This window comes from Balaenoptera ricei, chromosome 13 (assembly GCF_028023285.1).
Source record: "Balaenoptera ricei isolate mBalRic1 chromosome 13, mBalRic1.hap2, whole genome shotgun sequence".
Lineage (NCBI taxonomy): Eukaryota > Metazoa > Chordata > Mammalia > Artiodactyla > Balaenopteridae > Balaenoptera > Balaenoptera ricei.
The window spans coordinates 56191954-56205669 of record NC_082651.1 but is presented as its reverse complement, the minus strand read 5'-3'; the positions used below and the strand labels follow the sequence as shown (position 1 = coordinate 56205669).

The 13716-nt window shown below is 37.0% G+C and overlaps 1 protein-coding gene across 2 annotated transcripts in view; it reads right to left on the bottom strand.

The window, feature by feature from the left end:
• CLHC1 (clathrin heavy chain linker domain containing 1) overlaps positions 1 to 13716 on the bottom strand; it is a 78884-nt gene that overhangs the window by 44265 nt on the left and 20903 nt on the right. For both annotated transcript variants that reach the window (XR_009506575.1, XM_059943344.1), the window contains exons 9-10: positions 11976 to 12150; positions 5233 to 5435 (exon numbers count right to left, since the gene is read on the bottom strand). Coding sequence is in view for 1 of the 2 variants with exons in the window: in XM_059943344.1 (XP_059799327.1) it covers positions 5233 to 5435; positions 11976 to 12150 (378 nt within the window). In the remaining variant the exon portion in view is untranslated. The remainder of the gene's footprint in view (positions 1 to 5232; positions 5436 to 11975; positions 12151 to 13716) is intronic.

The following is a 13716-nucleotide window of genomic DNA, read 5'->3' as shown; positions in this document are numbered from 1 at the left end:
AATGTCTATATTTGCCAATCAACTCTTCTTTTTCCAGTCCTTCCAAAGCCCTCAATGAATTCAACATTACTATCTCCAATCCAAAAAAAAAAAATCATACTCAGCATAGCAAAAAACAAAGGAAAACTACCTAAACATAGTACCAGGAAAAAAAATTTATCAGAGAACAGTCTTGGAAAGAAATGTGGTATAAAAAAAGGACCAGGTTGACAATCAAGAATCCTGAATTCTAATCATAGCTCAATCAGTCACTTAATCTTTTGGACCTCAGTTTTTGCACCTTAAAGTGCTAGAATTAGTATCTCCACAATTTCTAAGCTCCCATCTAATACTACGTTATTTTTGTCTACATCTTGTTGCTCATTTGGGGGCCAACTTCTACTGAGTATATCTTTCTTTCTGTGCCTTGTATAGAAAAGGGGCTCAGTAATTTTTCCTAAAAATATCAAGTATTTAGAAACCCAAATATGAAGATTTTAAGAAGCTGTTAGCTAGTTCAGGTAGCTAGAGGTTGAGCCATATGAAGTTGCGTACACTTGACCATTTTTTACTTCAAAAAAAAAGCAATTTCGTATGGTTTAATGTACTAGTTAACCATTCAGATAATTTAAAGCTACAATCATGATTTATATTCTTAAATTTATAAACTTTGTGTTAACTTACTAAATTTTTTTAAGTAAAAGTATTCTTCTTGGGCCACAACAGAGGTAATTGGCAGAATAATTTCTGAGAGCATTTCAAGAACTACGTGTAAACATAACTGCACTCTAAAAGGTAATACAAGGTAATCTAGTGTTTATTAAACACATATTATTGTACTGTGAACTTACATATATTAAATTACTACATCTAATATTCAGTATAAGTCAGACATTATTATTCTCACATTACAAGTGAGGAAACAGGCTTAGAGAAGTTAATTTTCCCAGAATTAGAGACATAGTCTAAAGAAGAACAGTTCATCGGACCCCCAGAGTCCATGACCTTCCAATCTATGGTGCTGCTCCTCTAAAATAATAAATACGTATGTGTGTGTGCGCTGTGTGTGTGTATATATATATACATGCATACACACACAAAGAGAGAGAGAGAGACAAGGAGAAAGAGAAATGGTAAAAGATGAAGCAAGGAATAGCAGAATATAATTCTATATCAATGAAGTCAAATAATTTTTAAAAAATTTTCCCTAGAGAAGAGGTAGAAGTTTATGATTTGGGTCGCTCAATCTGGCCTCCACTAAGGTGAAGTTATTTATGTAGGACCCCCCTGTCTCCAACATTTCATAACTCATCCATCTCTCTCTATTTCATTCAATCAAGTATTCAAATACCCTTCTCCATTAATTGATTAAACAATATTTACTCCATTATGTACAAGATATGGTCTCTGACTAATTAGAAAGGACACAAGTTCAAATCCTATGAACTTACCCCTCTACTTACTTCAGAATGCATTTCCTTATTCCTTGGTTTGACATGTAATAATGATCATTATTTATCTTGTATGTTCTATTTTGATAAGGTTATAAGGGTCTATATATCAACCATGGTACTGTTTAACTCACAAATACCTAGATACTTAGAACAGTGGTTCTCAAAATATGGTCTAGGGTCCATAAAGTCAGAACTATTTTCATAAAAATACTAAAATTTGCCTTTTTCATTCTCCTTCTCTCACAAATATACAGTGGTGTTTTTCCAGAAGCTACATGACATATTACAATAGACTGAATATAGGATCAGATATGGGAAGCCAGCTATCTTCTATTAAACCAGACATTACAGAGATTTACAAAAATGTAAAACAGTGTCACTCTTTTCCTTAAATTGTTTAGCTTTGGAAAAGTTATTTTTCATAAAAATATTTTACTTATGACAATACATAATTGGTTTATTGTTGTTGGTTGTTTTCATTTTTGGTCTCGCGGCACAGCTTGTGGTATCTTAGTTCCCCAACTAGGGATTATTAAACCTGAGTCCTCAACAGTGAAAGCACAGAGTCCTAACCACTGGACTACCAGGGAATTCCCTATTGTTATTTTAAACGAAAAATAAATAATGAAATTTGCAGCAACATGGATGGACTTGGAGGGCATTTTGCTAAGTGAAATAAGTCAGGCAAAGAAAGACAAATACTGTAGGATATCACTTAATATGTAGAATCTAAAAAATAGATGAATCTGACTCACCTCACTCAGCTGCACCTGGGAAAGAGCCAGCTGACCAGCCTGCAGACTGATGTGACACTGCCCTGGCTGGAGACCCTGATTATATCCCACAATAAGCTGAGAAGCCTGCCCTTGCTGGGATGGGCAATGCCGGCACTCAACACCACGGAAGTCTCCTTCAATGAGCTGGCCTCGTTGTCTCCTGACACCCTGAATGGCCTGAGCAACCTCCAGGAGCTCTACCTGTGAGGCAACAGGCTGCAGACTCTGCCCCCCGACTCCTCTCCCACCTCCCCACCCCCCAGCTCCTGGCACCCACGCCCCAGCTGAAGAAGCTCAACCTGGCTGAAAACCAGTTGAGAATATAACAAAACAGAAGCAGACTCACAGATATAGAGAACAAACTAGTTGTTACCAGTGGGGAGAGGGAAAGGGGGAGGGACAATATAGGGGTAGGAGATTAAAAGGTACCAACTATTAAGTATAAAATAAGCTACATGGATATATTGTACAACACAAGGAATATGGCCAATATTTTATAATAACTATAAATGGAGTATAACCTTTAAAAATTGTGAATCACTATATTGTACACCTGTAACATATTAATATTGTACATCAACTATACTCCAATAAAATTTTTTTTCTGGTTTAATTTCCTTTTTTTTTTTTTTTGTTAAAGTCTTTATTGAATTTGTTGCAATATTGCTTCTGTTCTCTGTTTTGGTTTTTTTTTTTTTTGGCTGCAAGGCATGTGGGATCTTAGCTCCTGGACCAGGGATCGAACCCACACCCCCTGCATTGGAAGGCAAAGTCTTAACCACTGACCACCAGGGAAGTCCCTGGTTTAATTTCTAATAAGATAAATATCAATTGATTATAACCCACATAGACAAAAACTCTTTGGGATCTTCAATGCTTTTTAAAACTATGAAGGAGACCTGAGACCAGAAGGTTTGAGAGCCTTGGATCTAGAATAACCCAGTTTCTAGATTGTTTCTAGCCTCGGAGTTTAGAATTCCAGATCTAGAATATAACCAGATAGGTACATTCACTTGTTTAATGATAATGGGGAAAGTGAACAAACAAATCATTTCAGGCTTTATTCTAGAAATCATTAGGGAGGAAAAACGAAGAGTTTTTCCTTCTAAAACAGATGCTCTATGAGTCAGATTTATGCTTTTGGAACAAAAGACTTTTTTAGGACTTCACCGTTTTTGTTTTGTTTCTTTGATTTGTAAATGTAAAGCTGATAGTCTAAATCTGAGAAAGACCATTTTCTTCTGAAACCAGAAAGTATTAACAAACTGAGTCTGTCCCCTGAGGCCAAGGATGATACTTTGGAAAGCTGTGGTTGTTTGTCATTAAAAAGTAAAATAAGCAGAGTAATTTTTCAAACATTGTTTCTACCTTTTAAGCTTAATTTTCCTCAGGTTATTATTATCTTATGATGTTGTACTAAATAAATTCTGAGGATAAATATCAAGGTTCTAATTATATAGGAGAGTTAATATTTCTTAAATTAGTACAATATACAGTTGTCCCTTGGTATCCACGGGGTTTGGTTTCAGGACCCCCTGCAGATAGCAAAATCTGAGTATGCTCAAGTCTCTTATACAAAATGGCATAGTATTTTCATATAACCTACACACATCCTTCCATATACTTTAAATCATCTCTGGATTACCTAATACAATGTAAATGCTATGTAAATAGTTGTAAATACAATGCAAATGTTATGTAAATAATTGCTGGTGCACAGCAAACACAAGTTTTGCTTTTTGGAACTTTCTGGAATTTTTTTTCCCTCAAATATTTTCAATCTGAAGTTCACTGAATCCATGGATGTGGAACCCATGAATATGGAGGGCTGACTGTATAATTATTTTACAGTGTAATGCACTACTAGAGGAACAGGATAATATGATAATGAGTCAATCATGTTTCTATATACTCATGCAAGGCAAATTTTGCAAGCAAAAAAAGAAACGTCACATTTCATTCAATGAAAATTCCAAGAGTAATTAAAACCTTTATTCCTTGACTAAAATAATTCTATGGAAAAATAATACTTAACACAGAAACTGAATCTGTATAACTTACATAATATTAATAAAATATATAATTCATTCAACAAATATTGTGTCGTAACTACTCTGCCAGATTCTGTTCCATTGCTGTGTGTATATAGGCAAATTACTTACCTCTCTGTGCCTTAGCCTCTCTTTGGACACAGTTATTTTTCATCTATAAAACAGGGATAATAACAAAACCTAGTTCATATAGTTAACATAAGGATTAAGTGAGATAAGACATGTAAAAAGCTGAACTATAGCTATTATTACACTAATAATGTCGGGCATGCTGTTACATAATGAATGAAAAAATTAATAACTCTAAAAAACAGATTCTAAGTAAAAGTCAATTTACTCTTTGAAAATGATCAGATTCTTTTTCCTGGAAAAATGTGACCTAAAAGTGCTATATTTTGTTCCATTGTGCAATTTCTTAGAACTGGAGTACACAGCTTGCAAAATCAGGATTGACATAGGCCTGGGATATGGGAATATGCCAGGACTGCCTGTACATTAAGGCTACTGCTGAACTAGACTATAATAAGAGATCAGCTCATTCAACTAGGGTCACCCTAAGGTCCACAATTCTCTCACATCACTGCCCAGCTGCAACCTAGGTGTTTCAAACTTTTTAAATCAACATTATTTCACTAATTCTTCATTTCTAATGCTTATATTATAGTTCAGAATGTTATATATAAGTTCAGTTATTTTTTAAAAATCCTTTAAGTAGCATGGTCCAAATATCTGCAAGTTTACTAAATGTTTATGTACTGAAGAAATATATAATGTATTTGAATGTCCACCATCAAAGTCAATCAGCTTCAGCTTACCTGTTTTCACTAAAAATTACAAAAGAAATCTACTTACCGGTATACACAAAACAAGCTTTATAATGTATAAGTCCAAAATATTGCCTACTATCATGGGTGATCTTACAATTCAAGTCCAGAATTCGAATGTATACAAATAATAGGCTTTTTCACTCACCAGAAGTAAAGTCCTTGAATTGTTGTATGTATTCCATGGCCCCATGAATTTGACCCTGTTTACACAGGCAAAGAAGAGCTTTCTTGTGCAGGCCACATTCACTATAGATAATCTGAGCTAAAGCCAGACACTTGGCCTTGTTATAAGTATTCTGCTCCCCATAATCAAAAATCACATCCCCAGCCTCCTCAGAAAATGTCAGCCTAGAGCAAGCAGATCAATAGGGCACATGTTAGTGAGCTCTTGATGAATGGATGAGAATGAAATATTTGAAAATTCAGCACAGTAGAACTGGATTTTCTATGGTCTATAAGGATTCCAAGTTAGTAGGCAACTGATGAAATTAAACATATCCAAGACTTAACAACAAGAACAAAAACAATCAGCATGTCTTCCTTTGGGGGAAGTAATTTTGGTGAAACTGAGCTCAACTTTAAAAAAATCTACAAACAAGGTTAAAACTCTCCTGAAAAGATTGGTGGGATTTAAAATTTCAAGGTAAACAAAAATTCTCTCATAATTGAGGCTCTCAATGTTCTTAGCTGTTATCTAGATTCCAAAACCCTGCAGAATGTAAGAACTTATTAAATGTTGGTTAAAGATAGTGACAAAATCTTTAGCTCAAAATTACCAACAGATCTTGCAAGCATTTGTACTAAAAGGAAAACAGAAAGTGCAACAGCAGTGTTTTTTTTTTTTTTTAATTGTTATAGATGTGAAAGAAACAACGGGGGAATAAAGGGACTTAACTGTGTCTATTAGGAGAGACTGAAGAAACAGTTCTTTTGAGATGGCTCAAATAAGTAGATTTCACTTTTCATCAATTTTAGTGCACTATCTTCATACACAATTGAAGGGAACCATCTGTACTACTAACTCCACCTAGAAACTATCAGCATAAGCCAAAAAACATTTGGGTATCATTAAAGATATCACTTCTAATTACTGGCTGTACTGAAACTGGGCTTTATAGTTTGGGTTTTTTTTGGCCACGCCATGCAGCATGCAGAATCTTAGTTCCCCGACCAGGGATCGAACCCGTGCCCCCTGCACTGGGAGCATGGAATCTTAACCACTAGACCGCCAGGGAAGTCCCATAATTATATTTTTAATTAATAGCTACAGAATAACAACAGTCACATAATATTAGTGTCTATATACATGTAATAAAATGCCAATAACAATAAAATGAAATCCTGAAACCCCTACAAAATGTCTCTTTATTGAAAATTAAGTAGATAAAGCCCTCTGTGTTTGTTGGGGCAGGCAGCAGAGAGTTGGGTCTAAAATCAAAAGGAAGCTCCTGAGTATGAATCAACTATTTAGGAAGCAATTCTTCGACTTCCACATTTTAATACCAAAATATAAGTTTTGGTAGTTAAAGCCACAACGTTTCCTGAGACTGAACAAGTCATTATTTCAGTTGTTGTAGTGACTGCATTACTGGAGCAATGAAAATACCAGTATCTTAGTATTTATTTCTCTTATTAATACCATTATTTCCTTATTTTCAGTGGTCACCCTCACGATGCTGTTCCACCCGAGAGAAGGCCAGAGTTGAGACTAAGGTTGCTCTGTCTTCGTTTGTCACTTTCCAAAAGGATGATCAGAAGCAAAGAGTATGATTAAAAAGAAAATTATCCAAAGGGAGGAGGAGGATCAAGCCCCAGAAGAATGGAATTGGCCCCGAAGGAAAAGCAGGTGTCGGGGGGTGGGGGAGTGGGGGGGTCGGAAGGTGAGAAAAACAAGGATTCTAGCCCTGGGGTAAGAGAGGTAGCAGTGAGACACCCAAAACAAGGTTTTGCCTTGTTTTCAGTTTGTAGCACTTTTTCAGTAGTAGTCATCCAATAATTTTTTTGAAAAAGGCCAGATTTTTGTTTTTATGAGTTCCTAATGGAGACCTGAAATGTATGAATAGGTATAATTCATAGTTATCCAAAGCCTTCTAATTTTAGTGCATAGTTTTACCACACAGTTCCATCAAAGCTTAAGAAAAAATAAAAATGCTGCCAGAAGATTCAAATCTAGTATTTTAAAATTAATCACTACCAATATGGTATGGAGTAAAGTTGTAATGATTTTTATAGTGTCTAAGGTATCTAAATAGAAGAAACCCAAAACATGGAAAATCCAAACAATATTAATTAGCTCATGAATGCTCTAGAGTTGAGTGGGTTAAATCAAATTGTCCTATTTAGAATAAAGACATTTATGCTAAATGGTATCTCCAGAAAAATATAGAAATACAAATATGAATAATTCGGGAAAAATGTAGTGGTATTTTCCCACTTTATGCACTCAGGGAAATGCATAAGAGTTTAAATTCTTACAACTAAGAGGTAGAATGGGCCAAGTATATGTAAGGAAATTAATCTTGTCTGAAGTGTCTTTGCACTAGATAACAGGTGTTAGTAATGAACATGCACTTTCTGATGCTGTCCTCATGCCTGCACCATTTCCAGGGCTCCCTGACAAGTACTTTTTGTGGAGAGTGTAGAAATGTGACCAGGCAGAGAAAGAAAGAAGGAGGCAAAGACTGAAAAGAGGGGTACACATATGGAGAAGTTTCCTAAAACAGGAATTACGTGAACATAATTATCAATTATTATGTGCATAATTAATTACTATGTGAACAGTAAGTGAAGGCATAACAAGACAGGGTGAGAGAAAGCTACTTTGCACTGGGAAACAATAGTGAGATCAATCCAGGACAGTTTTATGACTATCCAGAGTTGTGCAGGGAAATGATGAATTTGAAATGGGTAGCAGTAGGTAGTAGTATGCAAACTTGCCATTTTTGTTTGGGACATTTCTAAGTCATGGATTTGTTATTTAGGGAGTGCTTACATTTGTCCATCTACACCCTTATGATACACTTCTTAAAAATGAGAACTGTACCTACTCTCTAATATGTATTCTATGTCCCTATGCATTTAGAGCCAAGAAAGCATAGCCCTTAGGCTGCAAAATAAGAAGGCCATGGCTACTAGAGAGATGACAGGGAGGCCTTTCGTCACTCTGCCTGCCAGTACTCACAGCCCAACCCATGCCCACATAGACCCAGCAAAAGGAGCTGTTATCTATTTCCAGATTGATCTTCATAAGCTGGTAGACACAGTTTTGGTGCCTACTCAGGTCCCCTTTACTGGGCCAGTGCCCCTTCTCCAGCTGATTATTGACAGCTCATAGCTGCCCCTTCTCCAAAGAATTGCCCTCAGCTGACTGGAGCCAGAAAATTATGCCTATCTTTCAATAGCCAGAAAATTATGCCTATCTTTCAATCCCCTAGTAATCTAGAGCTGATGACTGACTAGTAAGGGATACAAAAAGCCAGTCCCATAATCAAGCGGTAACAACTTTGCGGTATGGCTTATGCTCCACAGCTCTCTCCTTATAATATTGACTAATACTAGACTTCACCTGAGTTCACATCCTTGCTTGGCTCTTTCCCTATCCCATCTCACTCCTTCCCTTATAAAATTTCCCAAGCAGTAAATGACATCACCTAAATCCAGGTATCCTGCTCTCTTCAAGGGCATAGGGAGCCTGAGTGCCAAAAATATTCCCCTTTGCCCCATTATTTAGCAATAGTCCTACCTTCTCATGATAAAGTCAATCAGGACTTCCAGACTCACAGAGCCTAAAGTTGCAGGCATGGGAAGCACAAACTCCCTGTGCTGATGGTTCATTCTAAGTGTCAACTTGATGTTGTTGGTCAAATAATATCAAGTTGACACTTGATATTATTTGACCAACAACAGATATTTGGTCAAATACTATTTTGGGTGTGTCTGTGAGAATGTATTTGAAGAGAGTAACATTTTAATTGGCAGGGTGAGTAAAGCAGACTGCTCTCCTGAATGTGGGTGGCCCTCATCCAATCGGTTAAAGGCCTGAATGGTACAAAAAGGATGACTCTTCCTCCAGTAAGAGGGAACTCCTCCTGCCTGACTATTTAGCTGGGACATCAGTCTTTCCTGCCTTTGGGTCTCAAGGCTGCCGGCTTTCAGACTGGAAGTTACAGCATTGACTCTCTTGAGTCTCTGGATTGCTGATTGCAGATCTTGGGACTTCTCAGCCTCCATAATCATATGAGCCAATTTTTTATTTATATATATTTTTTCTGTTTCTCTGGAGAATCCTGACTAACACACTCTCCAAGCAGGCTCCTGGGAGTAATAGTTGAGTAGGGTCACTCTTTACTTCCCAGACCCAAGTATTCTACCTATTGGGAATACAGCACTATATAATTATCATTGGTTTAAGGAGTACATGTCTTCCTAAAGGATGTTCCTCCGTCTTCGAAAGATGAAGTGACAAGTTGGCATCACCTGGACACCATCTGAACCTTCCATGAACCAAGTTTGGGTTTGTTTTTTCTTCTCCTGTCTGTTGGTCTTAGGTAACCCCACCCTTGCATGAGCCCATAGGTGTGAGCTGTGGAAGTAGTGTCCATCAGGCAATGGTAGTTGACATGGAGTCTGGGCCACTTATTCATGAAGCTTACTTGTGTGCTCTGGAACTGACTGAGCATGATCTTGGTTGTACTTGATTTTACATGGACTCTCCTGAGCCCACCTGACCTTATGACTTGGTGAGTCTGTCAGAATACAGTTCATGATGGGCATTTCTAGTTACACTCACTGACATTCCATGGATAAATACTCCAACTTTAGCAGGACCCAATAGCTGTTTTTTGAATGGTATACAGTTGTCTGTTACAGGTGGCAGATGATCTACTGGTATATCTCTGGGTAGTCCCAAGACAATTGAACACTGTTAGTGGGTAAATCAATAACCATGGTTTATAAATGGGAAAAAGAATTTGGGGACTTCCATGGCAGTCCAGTAGTTAAGACTCTGTGCTTCCACTGCAGGGGGCACAGGTTCGATCCCTGTTCAGGGATCTAAGAACCAGCATGCCACGCAGCATGGCTAAAAAAAACAAAAAAGAATTTCAAAAAGAATAGATACGTGTGTATATGTATAACTGAATCACTTTGCTGTACACCTGAAACTAATACAACATTGTTAATCAACTATACTCCAACATAAAATCAAAATCAAGAAAAAAAAAAAAACATGGTTTGATAAAGGTATGGTTAACCACAGTCATTCTACCAGACAAGCCATCAAGACCAAAACTGTAAGTAAGAAGAATCTATAATGGGTGATAGAGAAAGATAATGAGCACTAATTAATATGTATGAATCTCAAAATAAATGTAAGTGAAAGAAGCCAGACCAAGGAGAGAAAAGAATATACAATGTGTGATTTCATATATATAAAATTCTAGAAAATGAAAACGAATCTAGAATAACATGAAGTAGATCAGTGGTTATCGAGAGGTGGTGGAAGGAAGGAGGAGGCATTACAAAGGGACATAAGGAAACATTTGAGGGTCATGGATATGTTTATTATCTTGATTGTGGTGATGATTTCATGGAGATATATATATACATATATATGTCAAAACTTAAATTGTACACCTTAAATATGTGCAGTCTACTGTGTATCAATTGTGTCTTCATAATGCTGTTTTAAAAAACTCATCAAATTGTACACTTTAAACATGTATAGATTATTGTATGTAAATTATATCTCAATAAAGTTGTAAAAAAAACAAATTACAGCCCTAGGACCTAGCAACAAGGGCTATAGTTCCTCCCACTAACCCTCCTCTTATAAGTTTCCCCAAGAATTGACCACAAAATCCTAGAGAAGATATGCCTGGATGGAGTGAACTTAATGTGAGAAGCATATAAATCTGTATTGTGCAAATGGTTGACTAAGGCAGATGCTGTTTTGGTGTCCTGCCCAAATCCTCCTTACTGGGCCAACGTACCCTTCCCCAGCTACTCTGTGTGTTGGCTGCCAGTGGCTCACAGGTCCTTCCCTTCCATAGGGAATTGCCCTGGGCTAGTGGGAGCCACCATGCCCAGACTTATGTATTCCCATCTAGGCAGCCCACAGTCCTTGACTGACTGATGGAGAAGCAAGGAAGGCTGGCCCCTTGCCTCAAGTGAGAACAGCTCTGTGATGTGTTTTATGCTTCAGAGCCATCCCGCTATAAATAAGGTCAAGGTTAGAACTTGCCTGAGGTCACGTCCTTGCTTGGCTCTTTCCCCTTCCCTGTTCTGCTTCACTCAGTCCCTTATAGGTTTTTCTTGAGAAGCCCTCCTTCTATCAACCATGTACACCCAAATACCTGTTTCAGGCTTTGGTTCCAGGGAACCCAATCTAAGGGAAACCTGGTACAAATCTGCCAATTTGTGCCGAGACTCAAATCCAAGAAGCCACCTCCTGCCTGTCCTTGCTGGTTTGCATGTTCTTTTAAATGCTACCTTGGGTCCATGTCCCTCCTGCTTACAAGTTTTCTCCTGGGTTTATCCTTTACATGCATCCACAGCCTGCCTGAAAACAGGTTCCTGCCTTATCCCTCTGAGCAGCATGATACTGATCAATCCTTTTCTGTCCTTACCTATCAACTTCCATGCAGCATTAAGTGGTCATGAATAATCTTGTCGACTGCCTTGAGTCAACTCCTGATCTGGGCTCATTGTGACTAGGCCCTATTACTCTATCCATGAATGCTTAGTAAATACTTTGTGACTGATTAGTTGCAATAGAGATTTGAAATAAATGCTCAAATAATGTACTGATAAGAAAACTATTAAAATTTGAGAACAAAAAACTTTATTAAGCAAATTTCAAAATTAAGTTAAAAGTCTAACTTTGCTTACCTTTCCTGGGTGACCCAATTGATAACTAAATCTAAACGTTTTTCAGATAATCCACATGTGATTCCTTCCAGGGTTAGTTCTGCATCAACAGGATGTCTAAAAGCATGACTTATGCTAAAGATAGCCTCAAAAAATAAGAGTAATGGGAAAGGCTTTCCTCTAATTTTTCCAACAGCTACAAAGAGAAGAAAAGTTTTTGAGTCAAATACTTTTAAGTCATAGTTTGCTTTTCCTTACTTCATATTCTTATTTTCATCTCATTGCATTTTCTAAAAATTTTAATCTAAAATTACTTATTTATAATTTTTAAGTAATGTTTGTGGATTAAACTTTATATTTTGGATAATGACTAAATATCATGTGCTATGTGAAAACCTAGGCAGAGGTTGGAGTGATGGGTCTACAAGCCAAGGAATGCCAAAGATTGCTGACAGCTACCTAGAAGCTAGGAGAGCAGCATGGAATGGAAATCTACTTCAGAGCCTCCAGAAAGAACTTTAAAAAGCTATAAACTGGGAATTCCCTGGCAGTCCAGTGGTTAGGACTCAGCGCTTTCACTGCCGTGGGCCTGGGTTCGATTCCTGGTCAGGGAACTAAGATCCTGCAAGCTGCATGGTGTAGCCAAAAAGAAAAAATTTTTTATTTACAAATTTTAAAGAAGCTGAAAGAATATACCACCAGCAGACCTGTACTATAAGAAAGGTTAAAGGTAGTCCTTCAAGCAGAATGAAAATGACACAAGATAGAAAAACAATCTACACAAAGGAATGAAGACCAGAAATGGTAAATGCTATGAATATAAGCATTTAGAAGTAGAGTTGACCCCTGAACAATGCAGGGGTTAGGGGCGCCGACCCCCACTCAGTCAAAAATCCATGAATATCTGTATCCACATGGGTCCTCCATATCCACAGTTCCACAACCACAGATTAAACCAATGATGGGTCATGTATTACTATAACAAGTATTTATTGAAAAAACTCCACCTATAAGTGGACCTGTGCAGTTCAAATTCGTGTTGTTCAAGGATCAAACTGTATACTGTTTTCATACAATGCATGAAGTAGTACAATATCACCTGAGTGTAGAATGTGATAAGTTAAAGATATAACCCATAAAGCCTAAAGTAACAACCAAAATAAGACAACAAAGAGTTATAGGCTCATAAATCAACAAAGGAGAAAAATGGAATCATAAAAAAATTCAACTAATCCAAAAGAAGGTAGAAGAAGAGAAAAAAAAGTAACAGAGATGAGAAAAACAGAAAACAAAAGTCAGCCATGTCAACAATCACATTAAATGTAAATGATCTGAACACCCCAATTAAAAGACAAATATTGTCAGACTGTATAAAAAAGCAGGATCCAAGTACATGTTGCCTAGAAGACACTGACTTTAAATACAAAGACACAAATTAAGTAGATTAAAGTAAAAGTATGGAAAAAAGATACACCATGCTAATACTAATCAAAAGAAAGATGGAATCACACTTCCAATTTCAAAACTTACTACAAAACTACAGTAATCAAGACAGTATGATTGCACAGGATGGACATCGAGAGCAACAGAATAGAATTAAGAGTCTAGAAAAAAACCTCAAACATTTATGGTCAATTGATTTCTTACAAAGGGGGGCCAAAACAGTTTAATGGGTAAAGAAAAGTCTTTTCAACAAATGGTGCTAGGAAAACTGGATATCCACATGCAAAAGAATGAATTTGGACCCCTATCTCACACAAAA